We start from the raw sequence: 27,043 nt of genomic DNA on the forward strand, positions 1-27,043 counted from the left end.
CTTTGGGATACACAGTCAACATTCGAAAATCAAGACTTGTTCCATCCCAAAGAATAATTTTTCTGGGTGCAAAACTAGATACAACCACCCAAATGGCTTTTCTCACAGAAGAAAAACAAGAACAACTACCGGATTACTTAAACCTGGCAAAGCAAACCCAACTGACTGCAAGGAAAATACTGCAGGCCCTGGGTTTCATGACATCTTGCATTCTTCTGATTCCTCAAGCAAGGCTGCATATGAGGAAACTACAGTGGTACCTAAGGAGTCTATGGTCTCAACACAGTCATAGCCTAGAAGCTTTGATCCCCCTCATTCCATGCCTTCAAAAGGAATTTCTGTGGTGGGCTCAAGCAAGCCAGTCAAACCTGGGTCTGCCTTTCAGCAAACCAGATATCAGCCAAACCATTACCACGGACGCCTCAGACCATGGATGGGGAGCGCACATGGAGGGCAGATGCATTCAAGGACAATGGACACAAACAGAATTTCGCCTGCACATAAACCAAAAGGAAATGCTGGCAGTGATACATTCAATCGAGGCCTTCAAGCACTTCCTACATCAAGGCCACCTGCTAATAAAGACAGACAATACCACAGTTATGTGGTACATAAACAAGCAAGGAGTTACCCATTCTTACCCTCTTTTCAGGCTGGCAATGAATCTTTGGGAACTTTCCCTAAAACTAAATAGAGAGCTGCAATCCCAGTTTGTACCAGGAAAAGACAATGTACTGGCGGACAGCCTAAGCAGAAACATCATAGATCCACACGAATGGATGCTGCACCCAGACACCTTTCTTCAAATAACACAATCATGGGGAAGGCCGGACATGGATCTTTTTGCCTCCCACCACAACCATCAACTGAAGAAATTCTGCACAAGGACATACCACCCACAAGCATGGAAAGTGGACTCTCTCTCTTTCAGCTGGAATACTCTAACAGTATATGCATTTCCACCTCTTCCGTTAATGACCAAGGTCTTACTGAAGATCAGGACAGAACAACCAAAAGTGATTCTGATAGCCCCGGACTGGCCAAGACAACATTGGTACCCACTGTTAAGGAGATTGTCACGCACAAAACCGTGGCCTCTACCACAATGGCCACTTCTGACACAGCACAATTACAAAACTCTGCACTCCAGCCTAAAAACCTTGCAGCTGACAGCCTGGAAAATACCTTGACTCCTCGCCTGGATAAACTATCCAAAAGGGTAAAGGATATCATCAAGGAAGCTCGGCGGCCTTCCACAAGAAAGGCATATTCAGCAAAATGGAAAAGATTTTGCACTTGGAACTCCACAAAGGGCCAAGATCCGACAGTAATGAGCATCCCACATATCCTGGAATACTTAGCAGAAATGCTCCATAATGGCCTCTCTTACTCTTCCATAAAAATTCATGCTTCAGCCATTTCAGCAACAACACTGATCCACCTGTATTTTCTCATCCGCTGCTAAAGCAGTTTCTAAGAGGGATAAAAAACATCAACCCTCCAAGGAAATCACCAGTGCCTACATGGGACCTTAACTTCATGTTGGAAAAATTAACTCTACCTCCCTTTGAACCAGCAGCATCTGCAGAACTACAGTTCCCATTTTGGAACCAACCATTTCGGCTCAGGGTGCTACTTTGGCACTGAGCATTGTACCGATCTCACTGGATTTGACCCCTTTACTTCCGGTCTCCTCAGCGCCTATGATGCTTCTCACTCTGGCTCCGAGTTTGCCCCTTTGGTCTTTGGTTCCTTCAGAACTGGTCCTTCCTCATTCTTGGGATTGGGGGACAGGCACGTTGGCCCAGGCTACGGAGCCACCTATTTCTTCAGTTCCATCCTTGGCGCCGATAGCCATGTCTGTGCCAATCCTGCTTGAAGCCCCATCCGTTGGTGCGGGTTCATCGGATCGGGGTGTGAACCCTGTCCCGAGGTTGTCTTTCTCATTTCCGGGCTCCCCATCCCTCTTCGGGCAGACCTGCCTTCCACGTGATGGAGAGGGCTCTTGCTTCTGGCAGCACTCCTTTGATGTCAGAACCTCAGTTTTCACCCCTTGAGCTACAGCTGTCACAGACCACCCCCCCGGGACACCGGACAGAGAAGCTGCAGGACTCCCCTGTTCAGGGTACCCATTCTTCTGAGTCCTCCTCAGAGACCCCCACTGAGGAGCCCCCTCGAAAGAAGATGTGCAAGAGAAAGCACATGGACTCACCCGAGGAGTTCTTACCGGAAGACACGGATTACAATGATGGTGAAGGGTCTCCACGATCACCTCCTGATGATATCTCCTTTGGAGACATCCTGGAAATGTTAAAGCAGAGAGGTGACTGGAAGCCCTCCAACCCTTCGTCTGAGGAGTCCATGTTCCTGCAGGCTTTTCGCGCCCGGCCTTCTACCTCTTGAGTGACCCCGCCTGCCAACAAGCTCATCGCACAGCACTTGGAAGAGCTCTGATTCAATTGAGGCGATCCCTCAGAGACCAGACAAAATTCTTTCCCCTTCTGAGAACCCGCATTGGTCCAAAGGACTACCAGTTGACGTTATAGTGTTGGCGGCTGCCACGAAAAAGGACTTGGCTGAGAAGAGTCCCGCTGTCCACCTGCACAACAGGGAGTCCTGGGTGATGGACAGACTTGGAAAGTGTGTTTTTGCTTCAGGGACATTTGCTGTACGGTCCCTGAATTATTTGGCACATTTTCCAAAGCTCCAGAGGCACGTGATCTCTGAACTCTGAGACTCTCGTAGGACAGTTGTCTGACGAGGTCAGGGACAAAGTGGCCTCGCAGCTTGCAACCCTGGGATCGGTATCCAACTCTTCCATGAGGTTGCTGTCACATGCGACCAAAGGGGCAGCTAGAGCAGCAGGTTTGGGCATTGTAATGAGGTGTCATGCCTGGATGTGCATTTGTGACCTCGCGGATCTCTTCAAGTCTTTCTGAAAGCTTCCATCGAAGCTTTGTCCCTTTTTGGCTTTAAAGTGAAGGACAAGCTACCCAGGTGCGAGCAAGACAGAAAAACCCTGTTTGCCATAGGCCTATGGTTTTCCAACCCTCAAAGTACCTTCTCCAGGTATCAGAGGAGTGGAAAAATGTGGCATAAGAAATCTTGGGGTCCTTTCCGTGCTGCACGTGATTATGATACTCCCAGAGGCAGAGGGAGTAACAATTCTGGAAGATGCCCCTATATAGGCAGAGGGGGTCCTCGTAACCAAGGCTCTAGGGACTCTTTCCCTGGTCAGCCTGATCAGCGCTTCTGAGGTGCAGCCTGATTGCTTACCTCTGGAAGCAGTCTGGGATCATTTCTCTCTGCGCCAAGCTGCCTGGAAATCTAGTACCACCGATTATTGGGTGCAGAGCATTATCACTGGAGGTTACACCATTCCCCTTTCTTGTCAGCCAAAATTTCCAAGAAAACTTTCCGACATTCCACCCAGTCAAGGGGAAGAAACAGCTTCAGAAGTTATAAAGCTGTCTCAAAAAAAGAGTCATCCAACCAGTCCCACCAGACCAGCGCAGATCCGGATTTTGCTCGAGATTCTTTTTGGTGCCAAAAAAGACAGGGGACTGGAGACCCATTTTGGATCTCAGCAGCTTAACTCATTCACTCCGGACCAGCTCAGAAAAAGCTGCCTGCTTAATTCTACCATAGGAACAACAGTGTAGCCTGAGCTCATTTTCAGAAAATCTATTTGTAATACCATACAGAAAACAAATGTTCATAACTCTTTAACTTTAAGAGCTAGACTAAAAATGTAAATGTGAAAGTTGTTCAGACACTAACCTTTCCAGCAGTGTAAATGTTGATAGTGCATATCAAAGTCATTATTAAATATTTGGCAAGGAATGCTGATATTGTGCATATTTTTTACCTTTTTGGAAAAGCAAAGCAGAATGTCTTGGTCAATGTACCATGTAGAACCATACAGTTTGTACTTAATTTGTTTGTATGAATGTCGGCTTTAAAGTGATAACTTAACCATTACTGTGTGATGCTCCTTTATGGAGATATTCACAGAGATATGATTAATATAATATTTCTCATTGATTGATAAAACATAAAATCTCATCAACTGTAACAGACAAGAGGCTACATATCAGTGTAGAAGTTGTCTCTCCCAATGTCAGCTTCAAAATGATGCATCATTTGTGTCATCACCATGCTCCCTTTCAAAGATATGAGCATAATAATGAGAAATATTGGAAATGTATAATTTTCATAATCCTATAAGATTAAACAAACTGTGATATCTGTACATGAATACAGTGCACAGACACAGTTCTTTTACCATGTTGTAAGGAGTAACACTGTCTTCAAAATATTTATTTATTTATTTATTTTATTTAACATTTGTTGACCGGGAATGTCCGACTAGGTTCCACAGAGCCTGTTTTCAGCGGAGGCCCGGGGAGAAATGCTCCAGATGCATGTCTTTGGAATTGAGGTATTACTTAGCACATTCAGATGCTCCCTTGCAAAGTTATTTACCAAAATGTGAAAGAAATCATAATTTCCATAACCTAAGTCCGAAACAAACTTTGATATCTGTACATGTGTACAATATACAGGCACAGTTCTTTCGCCATGTTGGAACTATGAATACTGTCTTCAAAATGAGGTATTACTTAGCACATACAGGTGGAAAGTTATTTACCAAAATATGAAAACAATCATAATTTCCATACCCTAAGTTTTAAACAAAAGGATATCTGTACATGTGTACAGCATTCAGACCCAGTTGTTTTACCATGTAGACAGATAGATATCATTGTAAATATAGACACATTCTTGATGTAGCCAACATACTGCTGAATGGGTACATGTAAAGAGAAAAAGCAAGGTAAGGACCGCCACTCCACTAATGAACCCAGGACAGGCATGGGACTTTAGTGGCATGCAAGCCTATCTTATCTGTCTGATACCTGTGCTGGCTACCCACTCAGACAGCTGATACCACTACAGTCTCCCGATCTCCTTCAGTGTCAGCATTCTTCCTTACCTATGCCTTTTCTCTTTACATGTGTCCATTCAGCAATGGACCTAAGGGATCAAGTTCTGTATTACTAAGCCCTTCCTGTCATCTAAACTCTACACATGCCTGATAAAAGAAGAATAAAAAAGAAGTATTGCAGGATGGTTACTGACATATTCGATTGTACGTGGTAGCACTCTCCTGAAACAGTTGTTCTTTCTCAGCATCTTCACCAGCTCCTTCCCACAGTTATTTGCAAAACTCAGAAAACTATTGTATTTTACACAACACAATTCATAATAGAGTTTTACTTACCATACTGGTCCTACTTGGTCATGGGTGTTTTCCATTCTTCTCACAAGCTGCATGTTACCAAGCCTGCATAGGTCTCCTCACGCCATTGTGGAGGTCAGTCAAGAACAATGCAATGCCCTCCTCAGTTAGGTGAACACCATCCCTTCTGAACAGGTGAACATCTTCTGCGGTAATGCTGATGGCAGATTGTATCTATCCTGTGCATCAAGCCATGCATGAACCCATTCTGCAAACGTCTGGCCTTGTGTGCTGCCCATTGACTATTTGCTGTTTTCCATATCTGGTGAGGAATTATGTCAAACCACATAAAATGACAAGGATGTCCGGCTCAGGGTAGATGGAACACTTCTCTTCCAACAACTGCAGTACTCCGCTCTAGTGCATACCTCTTGTTGCAATCCAGTATACCTTCACACTGCATGTGGGGAAGCTGAAGTTGTAGTGGTTTTCAGTTACGGAGGCATGGCTGGCAACTCAGTGAATGTAGGAATGGCCACATACCCACACTATCACTTTTCTTTCTCCTGCTCATGAAGCCATGTCAGTGTCAGAAGGTGAATGAACCTGCACATGAATGAACCTGCACAGGAAAGAAAATGCAAACAGATTACTACTGATGTTTGACAGATGTATTGGAAGACTACATATATATGCATATCATAATGCATTACCTGGTTAGAACATCCAAATCTGCACTCCTATCCACAGGGGCATTTTTCTTTTCATAATGTATATAAGTGGTGATGACGCTGCAGAAGTACATACCTACCACCAGTGAAAACACCAGATTACACACAATGACTGACAAGGGGTCACAGAAAGGGCACATGTAAATGGAAAAAGCAGGGTAAGGACTGCCACTCCACTAATATGGCGAGGACAGGCATGGGCCTTCAGCTCGTGGGCGTCAGAAGTGTCCCATACCAGTGCCGGCTACCCAGTCAGACTGCTGGTAGCAGCAATGACTCCTGATTGCATGCATTGCCAGCACTCTGCCTTACCTCTGCCTTTTCCATTTACATATGTCCTTTCGGCAGTGGCCATAAGGAGTGAAAGGGGGTAGCTAATGTAAACCCTCTTGCCCTGATCTATATACATTTACTACACCTAAAGGAAGGAAGACTGAATGAAGAGCTACAGCAGGACAACATGTGAAAAGACCAAGACTGACCCAGGAAAGCAGCCCAGTGATACAATGTTCAATTGCAGTATTTCACAAAAATATGAAGCATATGATCACAATGGGGACTTTACTGTATATCAAACAAATTGTAAAATGACAGAACATGGTGGGGGTGGTGGCTTGAAATGACTTCACATCGACAAAAACCCAAATCTGGCTTGTGCATTCAACAATGTGATAATGACTTCTACTTATGTGAATAACAGTGACAGCTGCTGCGAGTTTTACCTGAAAAGTGGCAATGACTCAGTGTTGTACTGTAACTGCACTTATTGTTAATGTGATAATTACCTGCATGTCATTGCTGCATAGTTCTGCATGCTCAGACATGGGTGATAATTACTGCACCTAACCTGCTGAGTAGTCATTCATTATATTACCAGGTGCAGGTGTAACAGACTCATTACCATTTGTTAGGAGAAGACCAGAGTAATTCAGTAAAAGTGGTGTAACACTTCTATATTACTAAGCAATTCCTCCTACCTAAATTCTACACAGTAGTGACAGAGCCAGGAATATTGCCCAAAATATATGGTAGATCTATGCTGTTACTAGTCTGCAAGTAATAACACCTGATTGAGCAATGCCAAAAATCAGCAATAAAATACATCTCACTAACCTCTTATCCTATCCAAATATTTTTTGACTACATGCTCAATACTGTTTTTTGATGTAAATGTTGTAGCATACTGTTGTGTCTGTAAATAAATACAAAAAGTCAGAAATATTGCCCTACATACTGAGTTGAGTAATGCCAGAACTACTATAAAAGCAGCAATAAAATGCACATAACATTTATATACTGAGCCCTTCCTGTCATCTAAACTACACACATCTTGCTGATTATATTCGATTAAATTCCCTGTAAGCAATGAATTAAACTTATGAACCAGTAATGACAAAACTGTTTCAGAACATTTCAGCCATAAAAGGCCACTCTGACATCTGTCATTACAATTCACCAATATCAGTCAACAAGCACAATCTCTGCAGAAATAAAAGTCATCTCATTGGAACATGGCTCATACCATTTGAGAAACACATGCCCTCCCCCAGGATCAGCAGCTGTCTCCCATTCATGTGCCAAGCACCCAAAACCATTACATGAACTTAGGATGAATAGGCTGTAGTCAGGTATTTATGATGCTATGCCACTGATACAGCTGCATACAGTTACCTTTGACCTGTGTGTGTGTGTGTGGGGTAGGGAGGCACTACCGTGAAATACGCATCTTTGCATGCATTTGTCTTCTCATTTAGTGTGAACTGTTTTGTCAGATACTATGTATTTCTTCATTGAAAAAATATATAAAAATGAAATTTCTTTAATTGTTCATGTGTTCTGTGTTCAGGACATCACCAGAAGGCTGGATAACAGCTCTGAAATGCTCCTCAGAGCATGTATAACCCCGTCACTGCTGAGATCCTAAAAAAAAGTAATCTGGACGATATAGAGAGCCATGATTAGAGGAACTAGGGGGTACTAACAAATGTTGTGTGTGTGTGTGTGTGTGTGTGTGTGTGTGTGTGTGTGTGTGTGTGTGTGTGTGTGTGTGTGTGTGAGCGCGCCAATGGCCCACATGGGGAGATGGGGGGGGGGGGCATGGAGACTTCTACTTGGGTGCCATTTCATCTGAGGTCACCCTGCATGCTATACCTGTCTGATGCTCACTACTAGACTCAGGCTGTCAGATCTCTGGAAGATTATGCCTAATATGAACAATTTTGCAGTGATTCTACAAATATCAAAACAGAACCCTGTAGGGAGTATTACAATGTCATTTCCCAAATGTCAGTAACTGGAAATACAACACTAGTAAACTTTGTACTTTTAGTAGAATGGTGACAAGGCCAATCAGTCCACCTTTAAACTGGTTCCAAGAGTGTTGATGTGGAAAGTATGCACAACGTACAAAAGAACATCTAATAATATACCTACAACTGGTGTATACATTCTGAGAGTTCAAGAGGAATGCAAAACATGAGTCTTCAAGTGTACAAACAGGCCCTTGACAGCCTGCTATATCAGGGATCACACTTATGCCCTGCAGATTCACCTGCCCTGTATCATAATACTCTCTCTGAAATACCTTCTCAATGTCACAAGCCAGTTCTTTACTCTGATGTTATATACAAGGAAACAATAAAAAAAAAAAAAAACGGAACAAAGAGATAAAAAAGTTGTGACAGTGCAAAGTAACAAACTGGAACTAAAATAAACAAGCAATCTGCATATATTGCCAGAAACTGCTAGCATGTGGATGGGGAAGGGCAACCATAAATGGTTGTACTATATATATAGTATGGCAATAGAGGACATATAGATTGCTGTAGTCCACTTTTGTAAATCCTATCTTCATGTTGCTGACTGGCTGCCATCAATATTCCAAAATCAATGCATCCCTTCTCCTGACATACAGTGATCTTAATTATAAGGGGGATACAGTGGGTCTCTACCTATGCAAAGGATGTGGAAGAGTGCCCCCAAGATTAAAGAGTTTAATTCATTTCCAGTATGAATTTGCAGAAATGTCCTTTCTGACAACCTGTGGGATTTGCAGGTTAAATCTTCAGATACTATTCAAATATTCAGAGTTACAACACAGGTTCAGTAGTGTATTAAATTAATAAAATTTTGTGACCATCACCTCCACACTAGTGTCACTTAATGTGCATATGTTTAGAAAATTTGGTGTAGGGACTAAAACCACATGATGGATATTAATAATGGTAAAATATGACAAACAGCTTAGTTTAATCCAATCTATTAAACTGAGGAATGCATATTTAGGTGGAAGTTTCTTAAAATTCATGAAAGCTAAGTTTAAAAACATAGCAGACACATTTTCTGACATTTGTGCCTTCTCCTTTAAAACCGGCCAAGCTTTAGGTGTCCAGCTTCTACCTGTAATTGTCTTTTTTTTTTTTTTTTTTCCTGCAGATATTTTTATTGCACACCATTCAGGCTAGACAGTAAGCTATGAAGAAAAAAAATCAGTGTTAGGGACAAAAAATACTTTCTCAAACACAAAACTACACTCACACACACACAAATCTTCTGGCAATTAGTACAATTCCATCATCTTCAAATATATTGCTCAAGCAGTGTACCAACTGCATTGCTGAACTGGTTGCAATTCCTGCTTTACTTTACTTTTTTCATTAACTTTTAGTCTACTGCCCTGTTGCTGTTCAGAAAGTTTTGCCTGGGGACTCGGCAATTATTCTTTTCTCCTCTCAGGGAGTTGGGAGGGTGGCTTAATGGTCAAGGTGTTTGCCTTACAAACACAAGGTGCAGGGTTTGAGTCTCACAAGGGATAATTGGCTAGACTTAAAATGGCTCACAAGGGCAGTGAACCTCATCAAAGTACCTGTGGTTTACACTCTGTTCACACTCCTCTCACTCTCGCTTTTGTTCACCTCAGTAATATAACTTGCTAAATGCCATCCTTCCAATACAAAAGAATGAAAATTATAATTCATGGAAAGGATATGATTCTTTGGAGGAATAAGTCAAGGTGCAAGTCATGTTCAACAAAGCACATCTGCTCTGATCTGTGACACTGAGCATTTACTCTTACTTATGAAATGCACATTGTATATTCTCCACATAGAAAACGCTTCCTATGTTTTCCTAACCAAGAATCCTCCACTGGGAAAAGTCAAACCAAACACGCAGCAGGCAAGCAGTAATACCTACGGGTAAAAGACTGTAATGTGAGAGAAGGGAATGGTGGTTTCTATGAACAAGTTGAGGGCACTTCCTTTAGTACGGTAAACTGTGGGAAAGAGGTGAGAATGATCTGAGGAGCTAGAAAAGGAGCAGTCCATCTATGTAACCTGCTTTGGATAGCAAAAGTTAAGGGAGACCCCGTAGTGAACCACTGCATTGGTCAGTAAAGAGTAGGTGAGAGTGGTCACATGGCAAAATTTTAGTTCTTGGTTGATTATGTGCTTTCTTTGAAAAATGGCATGCCTGTAGGCAACCAGCCAGGTATCTGATGCCTTTGGAGGAAAGCATATCGGTATACAGTATATTTTCTATATTTCTCTTTCGCCTTTGCAAATGCAATATTTAAACTATTTCCTCTGTACGTCTGGTATTGTATAAAGTGCATAAAGTTTGGGGATCGCAAAATCCTCAGTGAGTTATTGACAAATCAATAAGGGGGGGAGGCAAGGCAAAAAAGGCAAAATCATGTATATGCTGCAAAATCAAGAAATACTGAGAGGTTTGCTGATGGTTCCTGTTTGCCCCTACATTTCTATACATTGTACAAGAACTGATAACGTGTACTCCTGACATTAACTAGCAGTCCTGACGCTTTAGGAACTTGAATTTAACGGCTTCTAGTTGCAGAGTTCAGGCGTGTCCCCAAAAGGTAATATTGCTGTCAGTGTTTTGTTTACAGAAACTTCACTTAAATATGACCTTACACGACACCTGCACATTAGGTTTGAATCTGCAATTTAGTAATGGAGTAGTCCTAGGTAATCATATTGAAAAATTTAAGCTGCAAGTATTATTAAAGTATAAATAAAATGCCGATCCAGTGATCTTGATATAAGAAAGCTTAGTAAAAAGAAGCACTTTGATATGTACAGAGCTGCAACAGTAAGGTAGCAAACAACTGTATTTTGAAACTTTAGGTAGAGAGCACAGATATTACAGGCCAAACTGTGAAGCTGCTACAATAAAACAAGGCAAAACAAAATACTTTGCTTGCTTTTTTTCTACGCTGGTCAGATCGTGGCAGTATCTCCTGTATTCCAGACTCGCAAACCGGCAGGCAGACGAAAATGAATGTTCTGTCCAAATAGATTGCAGGATCCAGTAGCAATAAAGACTACAAATATCAGAAAAAATGAAAAGGTATTGCTACTGCTGAACCCTGTATTTATTTGGACAGAGCGAAGAAAACTTAGATTTGGGGTGGAGGTGTTATGCAAGTGGCGGCTTGACATGGAACAATCCGATTGGCTGCCACCACTTGCTCCTTGAAATGCGTAGAGAATCAGCTTACTAATATTACTTGTATATACAGCCGATTTTCTCCAAAAAGTTAAATATGAACATGATATAGTTCCTCAATGAAATTTTAACAGTGGAGTTACAATACGGGGGTAAAGTTAGAAGTGCTTGTGGAAGGGACTCTGCTGTAACTGCATACAATTACTAGCTTCTCTCAGCGCACTCTGATGTAAGCACAGAGGTGCTGTGAGACTGTACTCGGGGTTAATGAGTTAAACAAGTTAGTCACCCAAACCAAATTCCAGATGGTCATGGTTCAGTCCATTCTTCCCTTTTTAAGAGAAGGACATTGGATGTGCTGTATAGACCTCCGGGATGCGTATTACCACATCAAGATGGACAAGTGCTCCAGGAGTCTGCTTCACTTCCGGCTAGGAGCCAGTCATTATCAATTCTGTGCCCTGCCATTCGGTCTCTCTCTACAGCCCCCCAGAGTGTTCACAAAATGCATAGCAGTGGTAACCGCTCACTTTAGACTAAAAGGTTTCCGGGTATTTCCATATCTGGATGACTGGCTCCTTACCGCCTCCACTAATCATCTTCTGGTATTGGCTATGTCCCTGTTCAAACCTTGACTAAGACTATCTCTGTCTATTTAAATCACAATCAGTCTTCCCAAGTTTCTTACTCACTCTTTTGCCACTTAAGGCCTCTACCATCTAGATGCTCTAGTTGCTCATATACACCCAAGATGTAATTTACCTATTTTTCTCTCCTGAGTTTCTCCCCCTCCACTTACTCTTCCAATCCTGTTTTCAACTACCTGATGTCCCATATTCTGCAGAAGACTTTCTTCCCACAGCATTCACTAAAAAAAATAAATAAAAAATAAGTATTACCTTATCTTATTTTTGTGCTATTCTTCTGTTCCATCAATGTTTGCTAAATTACCTTAATCACCTGTTTTTGTCTAGCAACCTATCTGCATCTGAAGTTTAATGTTCTGTAACTTATTACTTAATACTTTGTGTGTCTAGTCTGTTTTAATGTGGAGCTTTTCTCCCTGGGCCTCTACTGAAAATGGACATATATCCAGCTAGACTAGCTTGGTCAACAAATGTAAAATAAAATAAAATAAACAGCACTGCATTATACTCTCTTTCTGGGAAAATTGTTGGGAATACATTGGGAGAAATCAAACCTTATCCCTACACAACAAATAGAGTTCATTGGAGCAGTGTTCAGTACTCAGTCCTGTTTGGTATCACTTCCAGTTCAGACTCCATAGATTGAAGCTTCAACTCCAGGTGATACTCTCTCAAACTACAGTCTCTGCAAGGGAAGTTCTTCAGGCCGTAGGTTCTATGGCAGCATCAATCTCAATAGTGCCTCTAGCAAAGCTACATATGCGGATTCTGCAGTGGCTCTTTCTGTGTCAGTGGTTCCCAAACTATCATCCCCTTGATTACTAGATTTGAATAACCAACTCCTGCAAACAGGACCTGCTTCGGTGGATGAGGCCAGACGTAGAACTTTGGAGTCTTCTATTTCAACCTCCTCACCCCACAGCCATTGTGACCACGGATGCTTCCCTGATCGGGTGGGGGGCCATTTCCAGGGAAAGACTGTCCAAACCACATGGTCCACCTCAAGGGCCAACCTGCACATCAGTGTTCTGGAACTGAGAGCTGTGCTGTTAGTGTTGCAGGCCTTCCATTCAGCTCTCCCTTAAAGGACAGTTGCAATTCAATTAGACAGTATGTCAGTGGTCTGGTATATCAGCAAGCAAGGAAGAGCCAAATCCTATCCCCTATGTTGAGAAGCCAGAATTTGGCAGTGGGTGATAACTTCCAACCACTTTCTGATAGCAATGCATATCCCAGGGAGCTCCAACGTGATTGTGGACAAACTGAGCAGATGTATCCTCATGCCTCACGAGTGGTCCCTCAGCCCCGAGGTGGCCTTGCTGTGATCTTTTCGCTTCCCCATCAAACACCAAGTGCAGCAGCTATTTCACCCTACTTCCTCTGGAGGGGGAGTCACCGAGGGATGCTCTGATCCACGATTGGCCCATGGAACTTCTTTACGCTTATCCTCCCATCCCTTTGATTCCACAATTTCTGAAGAAAGCTCTTCATTTGAGATGCAAGGTGATCCTCATAGCCCCCATTCTGGCCTCAACAAGTTTGGTTCCCCTTCCTTCGGCCTCACCTAGTATACTGTCCGTGGATTCTGGGCCCTCTACCAGATCTGATTGCTCACCCCCAAGGGTTGAGTCACCCAAATCTGTCCAGTCTCAAGCTGACAGCTTGGTTTCCCCACTTCCACTAGTCGCCAGGCAAGCTAATCTCTCCTCGCCTATTCGAGACATCATTCTGGCCTTTCACAAACCATCCACCACGCACGGATGGCGGAGTGGTGCAGGGGTAGCATTGTCGCCTCACAGCAAGAGGTTCTATGGTTCAATTCTTGGCTGGTGTGCCTTTTGTGTGGAGTCTGCATGTCCTCCCTGCATTCGTGTGGGTTTTCTCCGGGTGCTCCAGATGTCCTTCAAGGATGCATCTGCAGTCATAACATATGGGTTGTCCTGCCTCAGGCAGCCCTTCGGTCGGCCGGATTCCAAAGTCTGGGTCTGGCCTTGGCTGATGTCACACTTTCCCCGACGTCAGAGTGTCTGGGGTATAAAAGCATCAGCCGACGCCATTTTCCTCAGTCTTTCTTGCCGCGCGGTGCCCGAAGCAGAAGCTGTTCGCAAGTGCCGGTCGGTCAGATCCAGAGATTTCAGCTACCGAAGACTTGAAAAGCTAAGTACCCCATTGGGGACTCTCTCTTGCCTCAGCCGATGTCAGACAAAGTAAATAATTGTTTAACTTGTGGGAAACAAATACCTCATAAGGATTTCCATTCTTACTGCCTTCCTTGCTTAGGCCCAGACCACGACGTATCAGCTTGTTTAGCCTGTGCCTCCTTCAACCGACGGACTCTTAGACGTCGGTCGGAGTTTGCAGAGGAATTTTTTGGAGCCGCTTTTGCTTATAAAATGCCGTCGGAGACTCCGACTTCGCATATGGTCAAAAAATGCAAGGAAAAGGACCGACACTCGCAGCCCGCGGTTTCGGCTGAAACCACGGCTAGGCCTACCACGAGTGTCTCTGTTTCGGCCGAAACAGAGTCCACGGTGATTCCTACCACCGAGGCCAGAGAGGCCCCGGCTGAGTCGGCTTCAGAACTCCCTACCGAAGCTAGTGTTCAGGAATTGTCCGACACCATACCATTGGACATTTCTACCCCTGCACGTGGGGCAGCTAGGCCCCCAGATTCTATGTCTATTAAGGCCTTCTCCAGGGCTAAAGCTGCCAAACTTTCTAAAGCTTTGCCTGCCAAATCTACATCCCAGAGGCCTTCCTCTAGTTCACAGATCCTCAGCCTTGCTGAGGACCTTATCTCCTTAATAAGGGGTTCACAACCTCACCCAGACAGGGCCTCTCAACCTCCTCCAGACAAAAGGCCCAGGACTGACCCCTCTGAACCTCACTCCTCAGATTACTCCACGGATGGATCTGATTTGTCAGACCACCAGGAAGGGGCCTACTTGCCTTACGAGGATTCAGATGCAGAGGAATCTATCCCTTCGGCCTCCCCTCCTGAAGAATTTTCCTTTGGGAAGACTTTACACTCCATGAGAGAGCACTTTCAATGGCAAAGTCAGGATTTCTCTGATTCTAGAAAAAGATTAAGGACCTTTTTGCATTTGCCTCAGCATAGGCCCTTAGCCATACCTCCTGTTCTAAATGTAATTGATGATGTGTACAATGATGTCAGTACAGCCCCTGATTCTCTTCCTCCGGCCCCTGCCAAACCTGACAGATATTACAGGGTCCCGGATTCTCATTTCCATCTGTATAAAGCCCATGCTGCAGACCCAGAAACTATTTCTCAGGGCCCTAAAGGGGTTGCAGCCGCTACTGCCAAAAATCCCCTACCCTCTGAAAGAGAGTCTAGAGCTTTAGAGAGATGGGGAAAAATGGTTTATACATCTGCTACTCTTTCTGCCAGGGCATTAAACTGTCAATTCCATATGATACAGTACCAAGAATTTTTGTTAGATCAACTGAATAAGAAACTTTCTTCTCCTAAACCCTTAGACCGTAAATCCCTTCAGGATTTGGTACATAACTCGCAACAGGTTAGTAATCATTTTTTAAAATGTGGCTATGATGCACTGGAGGCTTCATTTAGATCAGCTATGACTGGGGCAGTAATTCGTAGGCATGCCTGGCTGAAGGAGCAATCTTTGCCAGACCATGTCAAAGCTAAACTCCTCGATGCTCCAATGGAGAAACAAAATTTATTTGGCTCCCCTGCACAGGAGATTCTAAAAAAGGTTGAAGAAAAAGCAAAATCTGTGCAAACAGTTAAAGATTTCCTGCAGGTTCAACCACCGAGGTTCAGCAGAAACTGGCCTACAAAGAATTGGTCCTTTCCAGACTCGTCCAGAGCACAGAGAGGCAGGAACAGGCGCCCTAGAGGCAGAGGTCAATCGAAGGGCCCCTACAGAGGCCGTCATTGGCAGCCTGCCAACCAGAGGAGTAGTGCAACAGCTACAACCACTACTACAGGACAGACCCAATGACTTGACTCTGATTCCGCCTACCAGGGATCAACTGGAAGCACCCTTGGGCGGAAAGCTGGCTTTATTCTCAAAAAAACTGGCATTGCATTACAAAGGATACATGGACATTGCAAATAATAGACAAAGGATACAGGTTTCACTTCCACACTTTGCCAAAAAGAAGCGGAATGCCAAACCTTCCACCAAACCAGAAGGCAGAGGCTTTCAGACAAATCAGCAATTTACTTCAAATGAAAGCTATAGAAAAGGTACCATGTACAGAACAAGGCCAAGGATTTTACTCCAGACTATTCCTTGTACCAAGAAAAGAAAACCAATGGAGACCTATTCTCGACCTGTCCGCACTGAACACATCTCATTGTGCCAAAATTCAAAATGCTGACCCTACAGCAACTTCTTCCCATGTTGGGCAAGGAGTCTTGGCTGGTAACTCTAGATCTCAAAGAGGCATACCTGCACGTCCCTATCCGACCAGATTGCAGAAGACATCTCAGATTTCTTGCAGGATCAGAGCATTATCAATTCTCAGCATTGCCCTTTGGCTAATCTACTGCGCCCAGAGTATTCACGAAATGCCTGGCATCAGTAATTGCACATTGCAGACTTCAGGGAATTCAAATTTATCCATACCTGGACGACTGCCTAATACAAGCGGACAACAAGAAAAAATTGTTAAAGGACTTAGCCTATGCCATACACCTACTACAGACCTTGGGATACACAGTCAACATCCAAAAGTCAAGACTAGTACCATCCCAAAGGATAACCTTTTTGGGTGCAGATCTGGACACAATCACCCAGATGGCTTTTCTCACAGAAGAAAAACAAAAACAACTTCCAGATTACTTCATGATTCTGACAAGACAAACTCAGCTTACTGCAAGGAAAGTCCTGCAGGCCCTGGGTTACATGGCATCCTGCATACTTTTAATTCCACATGCCAGGCTGCATATGAGGAAATTACAATGGTACCTAAGGAGTGTATGGTCTCAACACAGTCGCAGTCCAGAAACCATGATACCAATCATTCCATGCCTTCAAAAGGAATTCCTGTGGTGGGCTCAGGCCTGCCAGTCCAACAGAGGGTTGCCTTTCAACAAACCAAAAACAAGGCAGACCATCACCACGGACGCCTCAGACCGAGGATGGGGAGCACACATGGAGGACAACGATCCAAGGCCTATGGCCTCAAGGGCAGCTAAGCATGCACATAAACCAAAAGGAAATGCTGGCAGTGAGGCATGCAATCGAGGCATTCAGACCCTTCCTCCAACAAGGACATCTGTTAATAAGGACAGACAACACCACGGTCATGTGGTACATAAACAAACAGGGAGGCACACATTCCTACCCTCTATGCCGGATAGCTATGAATCTGTGGAATCTATGCCTGAATCTCAATATCCAGCTGCAGGCCAAATTCGTACCAGGAAAAGAAAATGCACTAGCAGACAGCTTAAGCAGAACTACCATGGATGCACACGAATGGATGCTGCATCCCGACATCTTCAAACTCATAACAAAGACATGGGGAATGCCGGAGATAGATCTGTTCGCCTCCCCACTCACCCACCAAGTGAAGACATTCTGCTAAAGGACATACCACCCACAAGCATGGAGGGGTGGACTCTCTCTCTTTCAGCTGGAATGCCCTAACAGTATATGCCTTTCCACCTCTTCCATTGATGTACAGCGTTCTACTGAAGATCAGGGAGGAACAGCCAAAAGTGATACTAATAGCTCCGGACTGGCCAAGACAACACTGGTACCCACTATTGAGAAGCATGTCTCAGGCAAATTCATGGCCTATTCCCCTATGGCCTCTTCTTCTAAGGCAGAACAATTTCAAGACCCTGCATCCCAACTTGAAAACATTGCAGCTAACTGCCTGGAAAATTCCTTAAATCCCAACCAAACTGTTTTATCTCAGAGGGTGAAGGACATTATCCTGGAGGCTCGCAGACCTTCCACAAGGAAGACATACTCAGCTAAATGGAAGAGATTTCTCATTTGGAGCACATCAAAGGGCACAGATGTCACAGTGGCAAACCTAGCACACATCCTAGAATACTTAGCAGAATTGTTCCACAATGGCCTGTCTTATTCTTCCATTAAGATTCATGCTTCAGCAATTTCAGCAGAATGCAATATGGATCCACCTATCTTCTCACACCCTCTTCTCAGGCAATTTTTGAGAGGGATCAAACATGTTCCTCCAAGAAGACCCCCTCTACCTGCATGGGATCTCAATTTTGTGCTGGAAAAACTGACACTACCTCCTTTTGAACCGGCAGCATCAACAGACCTACAGTTTTTATCTTGGAAAACTGCATTCCTTCTGGCAATCACTTCAGCAAGAAGAGTGTCTGAGTTACAAGCAGTGCAGCCTTTCCTTATTTTTCACCAGGATAGAGTGTCACTAAGAACCAATCCTACTTTCATGCCAAAGGTGGTATCTAGGGTATCCTTGAACCAAGCTATTCACTTGCCTACGTTCTTCCCTAACCCACAGAACAAAGGGGAAAAACTATTGCACACCCTGGATATACACAGACAACTACGCTACTATTTGGACAGAACGAAAACTAGCAGAAAAACTGACCAACTTTTTGCAGCATATGCAACTGGGGTGCAAGGAAGAGCAATTTCCGAACAGACAATATCAAAATGGATAGGAAATTGCATTCGCTTTTGTTACTCCTTTCATGGAAAGACAGTTCCTGAAAATATCAGGCCTCACTCCACAAGGGCCACAGCCACCACTACAGCTTTCCTACGAGGGGTGGCTACCAAGGACATTTTAGAAGCTGCTACTTGGAGCTCCGTGCATACATTTGCCAAGCATTACAATCTACCTTTATACTCCAGATCCCGAGCAGGTTTTGCAACTGCAGTGCTGCAGGGGATCTTAACTACACCATCTTTCTCTTAGTACCTCCTCCCCCAGATTGGCTATGGTATTCTACCCATATGTTATGACTGCAGATGCATCCTTGAAGGACATAGTACAGTTTTGTACCTACCATAAATGTAGATGTCCGATAGGTATGCATCTGCAGTCAGGATTACCCACCCTCCTTCCCCTATGTGGTATTCCTAGAGTACTTACCCCTCTTTCAGCTAGCTGGGGGAATCTATTATGGTGTATTTGTTTGTTTATACATGTATATATTTTGCAAATGTTTGGAACTTTTCAGCATTTATCCAAATTTAGCCTTCCTAGAGGGCACCTGGCATCTGGGGCAAGAAAAACTGAGGAAAATGGAGTCGGCTGATGCTTTTATACCCCAGACGCTCTGACGTCGGGGAAAGTGCGACATCAGCCGAGGCCAGACCCAGACTTTGGATTCCAGCCGACCGAAGGGCTGCCTGAGGCAGGACAGCCCATATGTTGTGACTGCAGATGCATACCTATCGGACAGCTACATTTATGGTAGGTACAAAACTGTACTTTTCCTCCCACGTTACAAAGACATACGTCTGGAGTGTTTCTCCTTGGGCCTCCGCTGAAAATTGGCTTTGTTCCAAGTCGGACTTTCCTGGTTAACAAATGTTACATAAGCAAATGTTAAATAAATAAATAAAATAAATAAATCCACCAGAAGACTATATCAGGATAAATGGAAAAGGTTCTCTGTCTGGTCCAAGGATAACATGCTAGACCCATATTCACCTCCAGTTACTGCAGTGCTTCAGTATATGGCTAAGTTTTTTGATAATGGAGCTTCTGTCTCTACAGTACGAGTACATCTAGTGGCAATTTTCAATTTCCACAATGGTATAGATGGCACCCCTCATCTCTTTGCGTCTTTGCAAGGCTTTTCTCAAGGGGACCTCTCATATCAGGCCTCCTGTCAGACAGCCCGTGAAACCATGGAACCTCACTCTAGTCCTTCAGTCTTTGACCCAAAAGCACTTTGAACCTGCTGCGAAGTGTGACCTAAAGTTTTTGTCTTGGAAATCCTTGTAATTGGTAGCCATTACCTCTGCCAGTAGAGACACAGAGCTGCAGCCATTGTGTATAAAGACAGAACATCACTTCGGAGGAATCCATCTTTTCTTCCCAAAGTTGTTTCTGAATTCTCCATTAACCATACCATTGATCTACAAGTTGTTTCCAAATTTTGCCAATAGAGGAGAGTATTGCCTTCTTAGATGTACATAGACAATTGAGATTTTATCTAGACAGGACCAGACCTATCCGTAAATCTGAACAGCTTTTCATCTCCTTTTCTGTGACCAAAATGGGTGAGGCTGTTTCCAAGGTTACTTTGTCAAGATGGCTAAGGGAATGCATACGTTTCATCTATTCCCTCAGTAATGAACCTATGCCAAAAGTTAAAGCTCACTCCACTAGATGTATGGCAACATCTGTAGCATTCCATTCCAGGGCTTCCATGGGTGACATCTGCGCAGCAGCTACTTGGGCTAAGCCTCATACCTTTATCAATCATTACAAATTGGACTTGGTCTCCAGAGGGAGAGCTGCCTTTGGCTCAGTGGTACTCAGGAATGTTCTGCCATAATGGCCACCCATGGATCTCAAGGTAGCTTGGGATTTTGTCACATCAGTAATGAATGGAAAGAAGATTAACAACATCAGATAAAGAAGTTATGTATTAACATAACGTTCCATCTGTTTTGTTCATCTTCTTTCATTCATCACTTCCCACCCTCCTTCCCCCTCCAAAGGCCCCTGGAGGATACTTTGGGTCTAAGTGGTGCCCTAGGGTATTTGCGCAGAAGTGGCCTCTGCTTTACTTCCTTTTCTATAGCAAACTCGATCTGAGGTAACAGGGAGAGGGGCATTCTGGGTAGAGACTTGGCTCAAGACTTTTTTTGGCTGGCTCGAGCTTTGTAATAAGGCCAACTCTGTTCCAAACCCATCAATGATGAATGAAAGAAGATGAACAACACCGATGGAATGTTATGATAAGACATAACTTCTTTTTAATGGATGGTTAAGTAAAGAAATAGAAATGAGTAACAGAACCAGACAAGGATGTCTAATGTGTAGTATTGTTTGTTTTAATTATGAAAGTCCTAGTGAAATAAAGGGTAAAAATTAACAAGTGTGTAGAAATTCAAATAATGACAATTGCAGATGATATGTATGTAACAAAGAATTTACTTTGGATGGAAAAGGTAATTAAATATTTAGCATAATTATTAAAATAAATAGGGATGAATCTTAAAGAAAAACGTCAGGGATTAGGAAGTAAAAATAAAATGGTTAGGTATACAATTTACTTTAAGTGAAATTATGGTGTTAGGAATAGAATTTATTAATCAAGAAATAAAGAAAAAAACAGTGGGAAAATCTGATAATAAACATAATTCTTTTATATATACTTTTTATCAAAAACATAAGTTGTCATATAAAAAGAAAGCAAATTTGGTCAATTGTATATTAAGTAAAATGGTATATTAAGTAAAATGGCATATTTAGTAAACAGTTTTTAATGATTCCAAATATATATATATATATATATATATATATATATATATATAGAGAGAGAGAGAGAGAAAGAGAGTTCTAGATTAAAGCCATTTAAGAGGAGAGAGAGAGAGAGTTCTAGATTAAAGCCAGTTAAGAGGAGTACTCTACATAAGTATAGAAGATGGTTTAGGTTTAATAAATCCAATAATATTTGGAGCATATTTGAATTTATACAGAGAATTGTTATTGGTGTGAAAATATTTAATTGTAAATGTAAGGACATGTGGGAAGAAATTGCATCTAACAAAAGAGAGAGAAAGGAACATTATGATGATGAAATACAAAACTATCTAGAAGAAAACATGGAAAGTAATGATTGATGAGATATAAAAATATAGCGGATCAATAATTTCATATTAATCTGTGAGAATATTTGCAGAAAAAAAACTAAAAGCTATTAAAGAAGTAAATAAATGGTGTTGAAACTGGATGGAATGTCAGGATTTTTTATAGAGATTAAGTGTAAATAAATTAATAAATTTCCTGTTAAAAGTAATATGTCATAGTAAAAAGAGAAACTAAAGGGTTTGTATTGTAGGGAAGAAGAAACTGCTGAATGTGTTGTTTGACATGTAAGAAAATTGTGTAAAGATTGTTTTTCTATTTCCAAAAAAAAAAAATTAATATGGATGGGTATTAAAAAAAAGAATAAGATGAAAATAAATAGAATTTTTTATGTTTCTTAGATTATTTGGAAAGTACCTTCGTTGAAGGTTGTGCATCAGAGCTGGCAACTCTGCATGTAAAGATCTACTGCCAATCATTAGCGGACTGGAGTTCTGCTGTGACGACCCCTAACCGGTAAAAGCCGAAAGACACAACAATTTAGATTATGTGGAAAGAAAGACTCAATGAGAGTATATTTATGAGAAATGGGTTTTTCCAGCAGTTGTAAAAAGAATAAGATGGTTGTGGAAGAAAGAGCGGGGATCTCATAAACACTTTTTTTTCTCTGTTGTGATTGTAAAAAATTATGAAACTATGTAAATGTGTAGTATTTATGCAAGTAAGTTGTAAGTAGAATGCAAGAGTACTTTGTGTTGCTTGGTTTTATTTTTAATAAATCAGTCTTCAGCAGTCGTTTCTTGGTCGCCTGTTTTTAGAATGCAAGTAAAGGACCCCTACTCTTTTTGATAGGTGTATGTAAAAGTTTCCACATCTAAGTTACCACCAATTGAGGCAGCTGGAGCCACAGTTTAATGTCTCATCCAAAGGTTGATGCACTCAGGAGTACAGCACCCCCCATGCTACTTTGCAATGTAAGCAATTCATCTACCTGGTGTGGGAATGGAACCCACAACCATCTACACCAAAGCTACCTGTTGCTCCACTGACACTGACATGTTCCCTACTGAAATGTTACATTTTTGTTCCAGACAACTGCCTGCTTTGTATATCTTTAAGGTTCTCTTAGTAGGGGAATGGAAACAGGGAAACATACTTAAAGTACTTGACAGAACTGGAGGCAGCATTTAAAAAACAATAATAGTGCTTTTGTTTGGTGGTACTTTGCTCTAGCTTACAAATGTATGCCAAGGCCAGAGACACATGGCCTGATAGAGATCACCCTTCTGCCTTATATGACATGAACGTCTTCAGAACCGCATGCAGTAGTTCTTGGTTTTCGGCACTAGTTTGTACAGAGGGTTACATTCCTACATTTTACTTTACTACCATGAAAGGCATGGTCAAAGATGTGTGCAAGTGTCTGCACCTCGCCCTGCAGATTGTGCACCCCCTTTTTCACCCATGTGCCTCACTATGATTTGGGCTTTCTCAGGAAAGCTAGCCCAGTGGATATTCAGCTCTTTGTCCCCTTTTACAACTTCTGCTGCCTTCTAAATAACCCTACTGTGTTTCCATACCTGGCTTCCCTAGCTCTGTTTACCAACCACTAACAAATTTTTGGTTTGTCACAAAGAGGAGGTCTCATGAAGTTAAGAAAGTTTATTATTGCATTGCAGAACGGTGGCAGCTACCAACATGAATGAGACCAGCAGTAGATCTCATGCAGTATTCACAATCGTTTTTACACAGAAGAAACATGATGCTGAAACGGATCTCTCCACAGAAAAGGTAGGAGGATCAAACTTTTGTATATTTAAGCCAGAATGAAGCCACTTCCTATTAGGTATTTGTGGCAATCAGCATTAGTGCACTCTTCCTGCTGTGTTCTGTTAATAAGGGTTTTCTCTCTAAGCTAGTACACTGAGATTTTTTTTAACTTTTTGTTTTTGAAGAATGATATATGGAATAATTCCATTGCAGCTTCAACATATCTTGAGAAAACTTGTCTGATGCCTTCTTTAGACTGACTGCTGTGCATTTTAACTGTAGAAGGATGGTTATGACTTGGGTATAGCCTAAAGTATATACAGACAAAATGGAGTAAAAAATAATGTTTCAACAGCAATGATTTATAATAAAGTGACTCATTTCATTAATTGCCTCTTTTCTTGTACTGTAAGTGTGCAGTGAATGTGTAGTTCTTCATGTGCTGTATTTAACGTTTTCCTTTTTGTTATAGTTACTTATTACAGCTCTTTGTGTGTGAGCAGTGCTGTATTGTATGACTAACAGGCAATTTTTAGAACGCTGTTATGCCACTTATTCTGATACCTTATTTTTTAACTTCATTAAATTATCACTAAAGACTGAGACAAACCTACATTAATATAAAAGAATCTAGAAGTATTAGCATGTTTCCAGTTACATACATTATACAGTCGCATGTTCTTTTTCTTTGTAATGGTCCTCGGTCCAGCATTATGTAAATTGCTCAGTTCCTGCCTTTCCTTAAACCTCTTTCCTCCTCCAGAGCATTATTCTGCATGTATTGTTCCTACAGTTTCCATTTACTTCTGTGTAACTTTCTCCTTCCCTTTTCTAAAGATCTCACTTCCAATACTTTTTTTCATATTACAGTATTCATTACTTCAGTTACAGTTGGTTTAGACTTTGATTTCCATTTTCTAGTAATTGTTTTTTTTTTTGGCAGCCACCAGAATTAAATTTAACAATGTCTTACTATGTCTAGGAAATTCAGATCCTGTATCCCAGCTCAAAAAATAATTTCCTTAGTTACACCCATTTGCTTACACAGTATTTCTGATAGAGTACTGTGGAGAGAATTTTTAAAACCTGCCAACTCATTACACTCCTAAAACATATGTTCCCAATTACCTCTTTCTTCACCATAGTTCCAACATTTGCCATCTCCCTGAGGAAAAATGATTAGGAGTCTGCTTGGGGTATAAAATGCATATGCAAACACTTCCAAGCAAAGATCCTAAACCTTCTGGACTTTGCTGCATACTTGTGAGCCATACGTATGTATTCATAGGTTCATAGGTAGGTACTAGGCTGTCTGCCCGAAGGCATTTATACGCCTAGCCAGAATGTGTTGGCTTTCGCCACCCCCTTAGATTAGTTCCCTGTGCCTCTGTCCAGCAGAGCCACTGAAGTGATCCCCAGGGTAAACTTTCTGTTTCCCATCCACTCGTCAGGGTTTCGTTTGAAGATTGTTAGGGAGGAGCTCTGCCTAATGTAGATTGGAATATTGTTCCAAAGCATGGGAAGTCTCTGGGACAGGAATCTATCCCTCCAGCATGTCCTATTTATTGTTGTGGTGAGGTTTAGATCCCTAGAGCGTGTGGCTCGAGGGGATAAGGTTTTCTTTAGGTGGAGCATGTCCAATTCTGGGTTGGACATGGCCTTGTATGTCAGGCAGAGATCACCTCTGAGTAGGGGGTATGCAACCGAGTACAGCTGGAGTTTCTTCAGTCGAGCTGCATAGAGCATCTGTTTGAGGCCAATGATCCTCTTGGTGAGGTACTTATGTGGTCCTTCCAGCTGTTGCAGGTGTCTTATAAGGTACATCCCAAATGGGGCGTTGTACTCTATGATGGGTCTGATGAGTGATGAGTAGAGGGGCACAATGACCTCTTGATCTGGATGTGAACCCTTTTGTGATTAGGTGGGCCACGTAGAAGGATTTTCTAACCACTTTGGCAATGTGATTATCAAAGGAGAGATTACTATCTACTTGGGTCCTCAGATCCCTTATTACGTCTTCCGTATTTAGGGGACTACCACCTATGTGGTAGTTTGTGGGTATTTTGTTTTTTCCAAAGGGGATGACTATGCACTTTTTGGCATTTAGCTTGAGGCCATGATTTTGACACCAGGTATCCGTCTCAGTGAGACCCTTTTGGAGGATGTTTGTGTCAGCCGGAGAGTCAATTATAGCCCCTAGTTTGCAGTCGTCTGAGAACCTGGTCAGCCATAGTCCTCCTGTGCTTGCCTGTATCTCTTAGAAGTATATGCCGAACAGGAGAGGTCCTAAGACTGAGCCCTGGGGAATGCCACTTGCATTCCCATTGCTTCCTTGTAAAGTGTTCATCTAATCTCTCTTCACATTCTTTTCTAACGTTCTCTGATCGATTTTTATAGTTATTTTGCAATATTTTATATGCCCTACTAATTGTCCCTTTTGTAACAGCAGTTTCTCTTCTAGATTCAACTAAAGATTCTACCAGAGCAGGTATTCTGACATCTTATTTCCAGTGAACGTGGATGTTTTTCCACTGCAGAGGTTATTTTTGCAGTCAGCTTACACAACAGCATCTGTGAATTTACAGAAGTTTGGTATTGTTTATATATATGTATATGGTTCCCCTTCACAAGATCGAATATATGAATATTCGAAACGCATAAGCCCGAGCCCAAAATCTCGAGTATTCATTTACTCGAGATTGTGAAGGGCACAAAAGTAAAGAAAAAAACACTTTTTCTAATGTTTTTGCAGGGGGCTGCGCCCCCCCCCCCACACTTAAGTATACCAACTCCGAGATCGCACTACAGCAAAGGAGATGGAAATGTACCATTACGCGCTATATGCATAAGCGCACAACTGGACACTTTCCATTCCTCCGCTGAAGTGCGGTCATGAAACCTGCACATTAAGGAAGGAACAGTACAGGGGGACCCAGCCCTATACAAAAAGTTAAGTAAAACCCTTAATCTGATTTTTTACACTTCCTGTTCACAATTTCGAGTTACTGAAACTCGATATTTTGAACTCGATCTTATGAGTTTTGCGCTTTCAGTAATTCGATCTTGTGAAGGTGAACCAAGTAAATAATCTTAACAATTTATCAGATCTTGTATGAGTTTTTTTCTCCTTTGCCTGCAATCTGTGGGCCTGTGTCTCTTGTCAAAGGTGTTTTGGAGGGTTCTTTACTGAATTGAAGTCCAGAAGTCTTTCTGTTACTTACAGCCTCATTTGTTCCTTATAGGGTAGAGGTTTGGCAGAAATCCCATAAGACAATTACACTGAAGGCTCTGACATCTGTGTCCCATTTGTTGTATTTCCTCTGCTTCCATCACCCAACATAATGTTAATCTGAGAAAAAAGTGTGCTATTTCTCTTATATGCGTCACTGTATATATCTGTGTCAGTTTGTTGCCTA

General features: G+C 42.3%; 1 protein-coding gene across 1 annotated transcript in view; it reads left to right on the top strand.

The window, feature by feature from the left end:
* The window catches only part of KIF1B (kinesin family member 1B), a gene marked incomplete in the record, with an annotated part of 2,363,676 nt that overhangs the window by 425,767 nt on the left and 1,910,866 nt on the right, over positions 1–27,043 (top strand). The window contains 1 exon segment of the mRNA XM_044063146.1: positions 23,537–23,648. Coding sequence (XP_043919081.1) covers positions 23,537–23,648 — 112 coding nt within the window.

This window comes from Protopterus annectens, chromosome 2.part1, assembly GCF_019279795.1.
Source record: "Protopterus annectens isolate FY-2018-M chromosome 2.part1, PAN1.0, whole genome shotgun sequence".
NCBI lineage: Eukaryota > Metazoa > Chordata > Ceratodontiformes > Protopteridae > Protopterus > Protopterus annectens.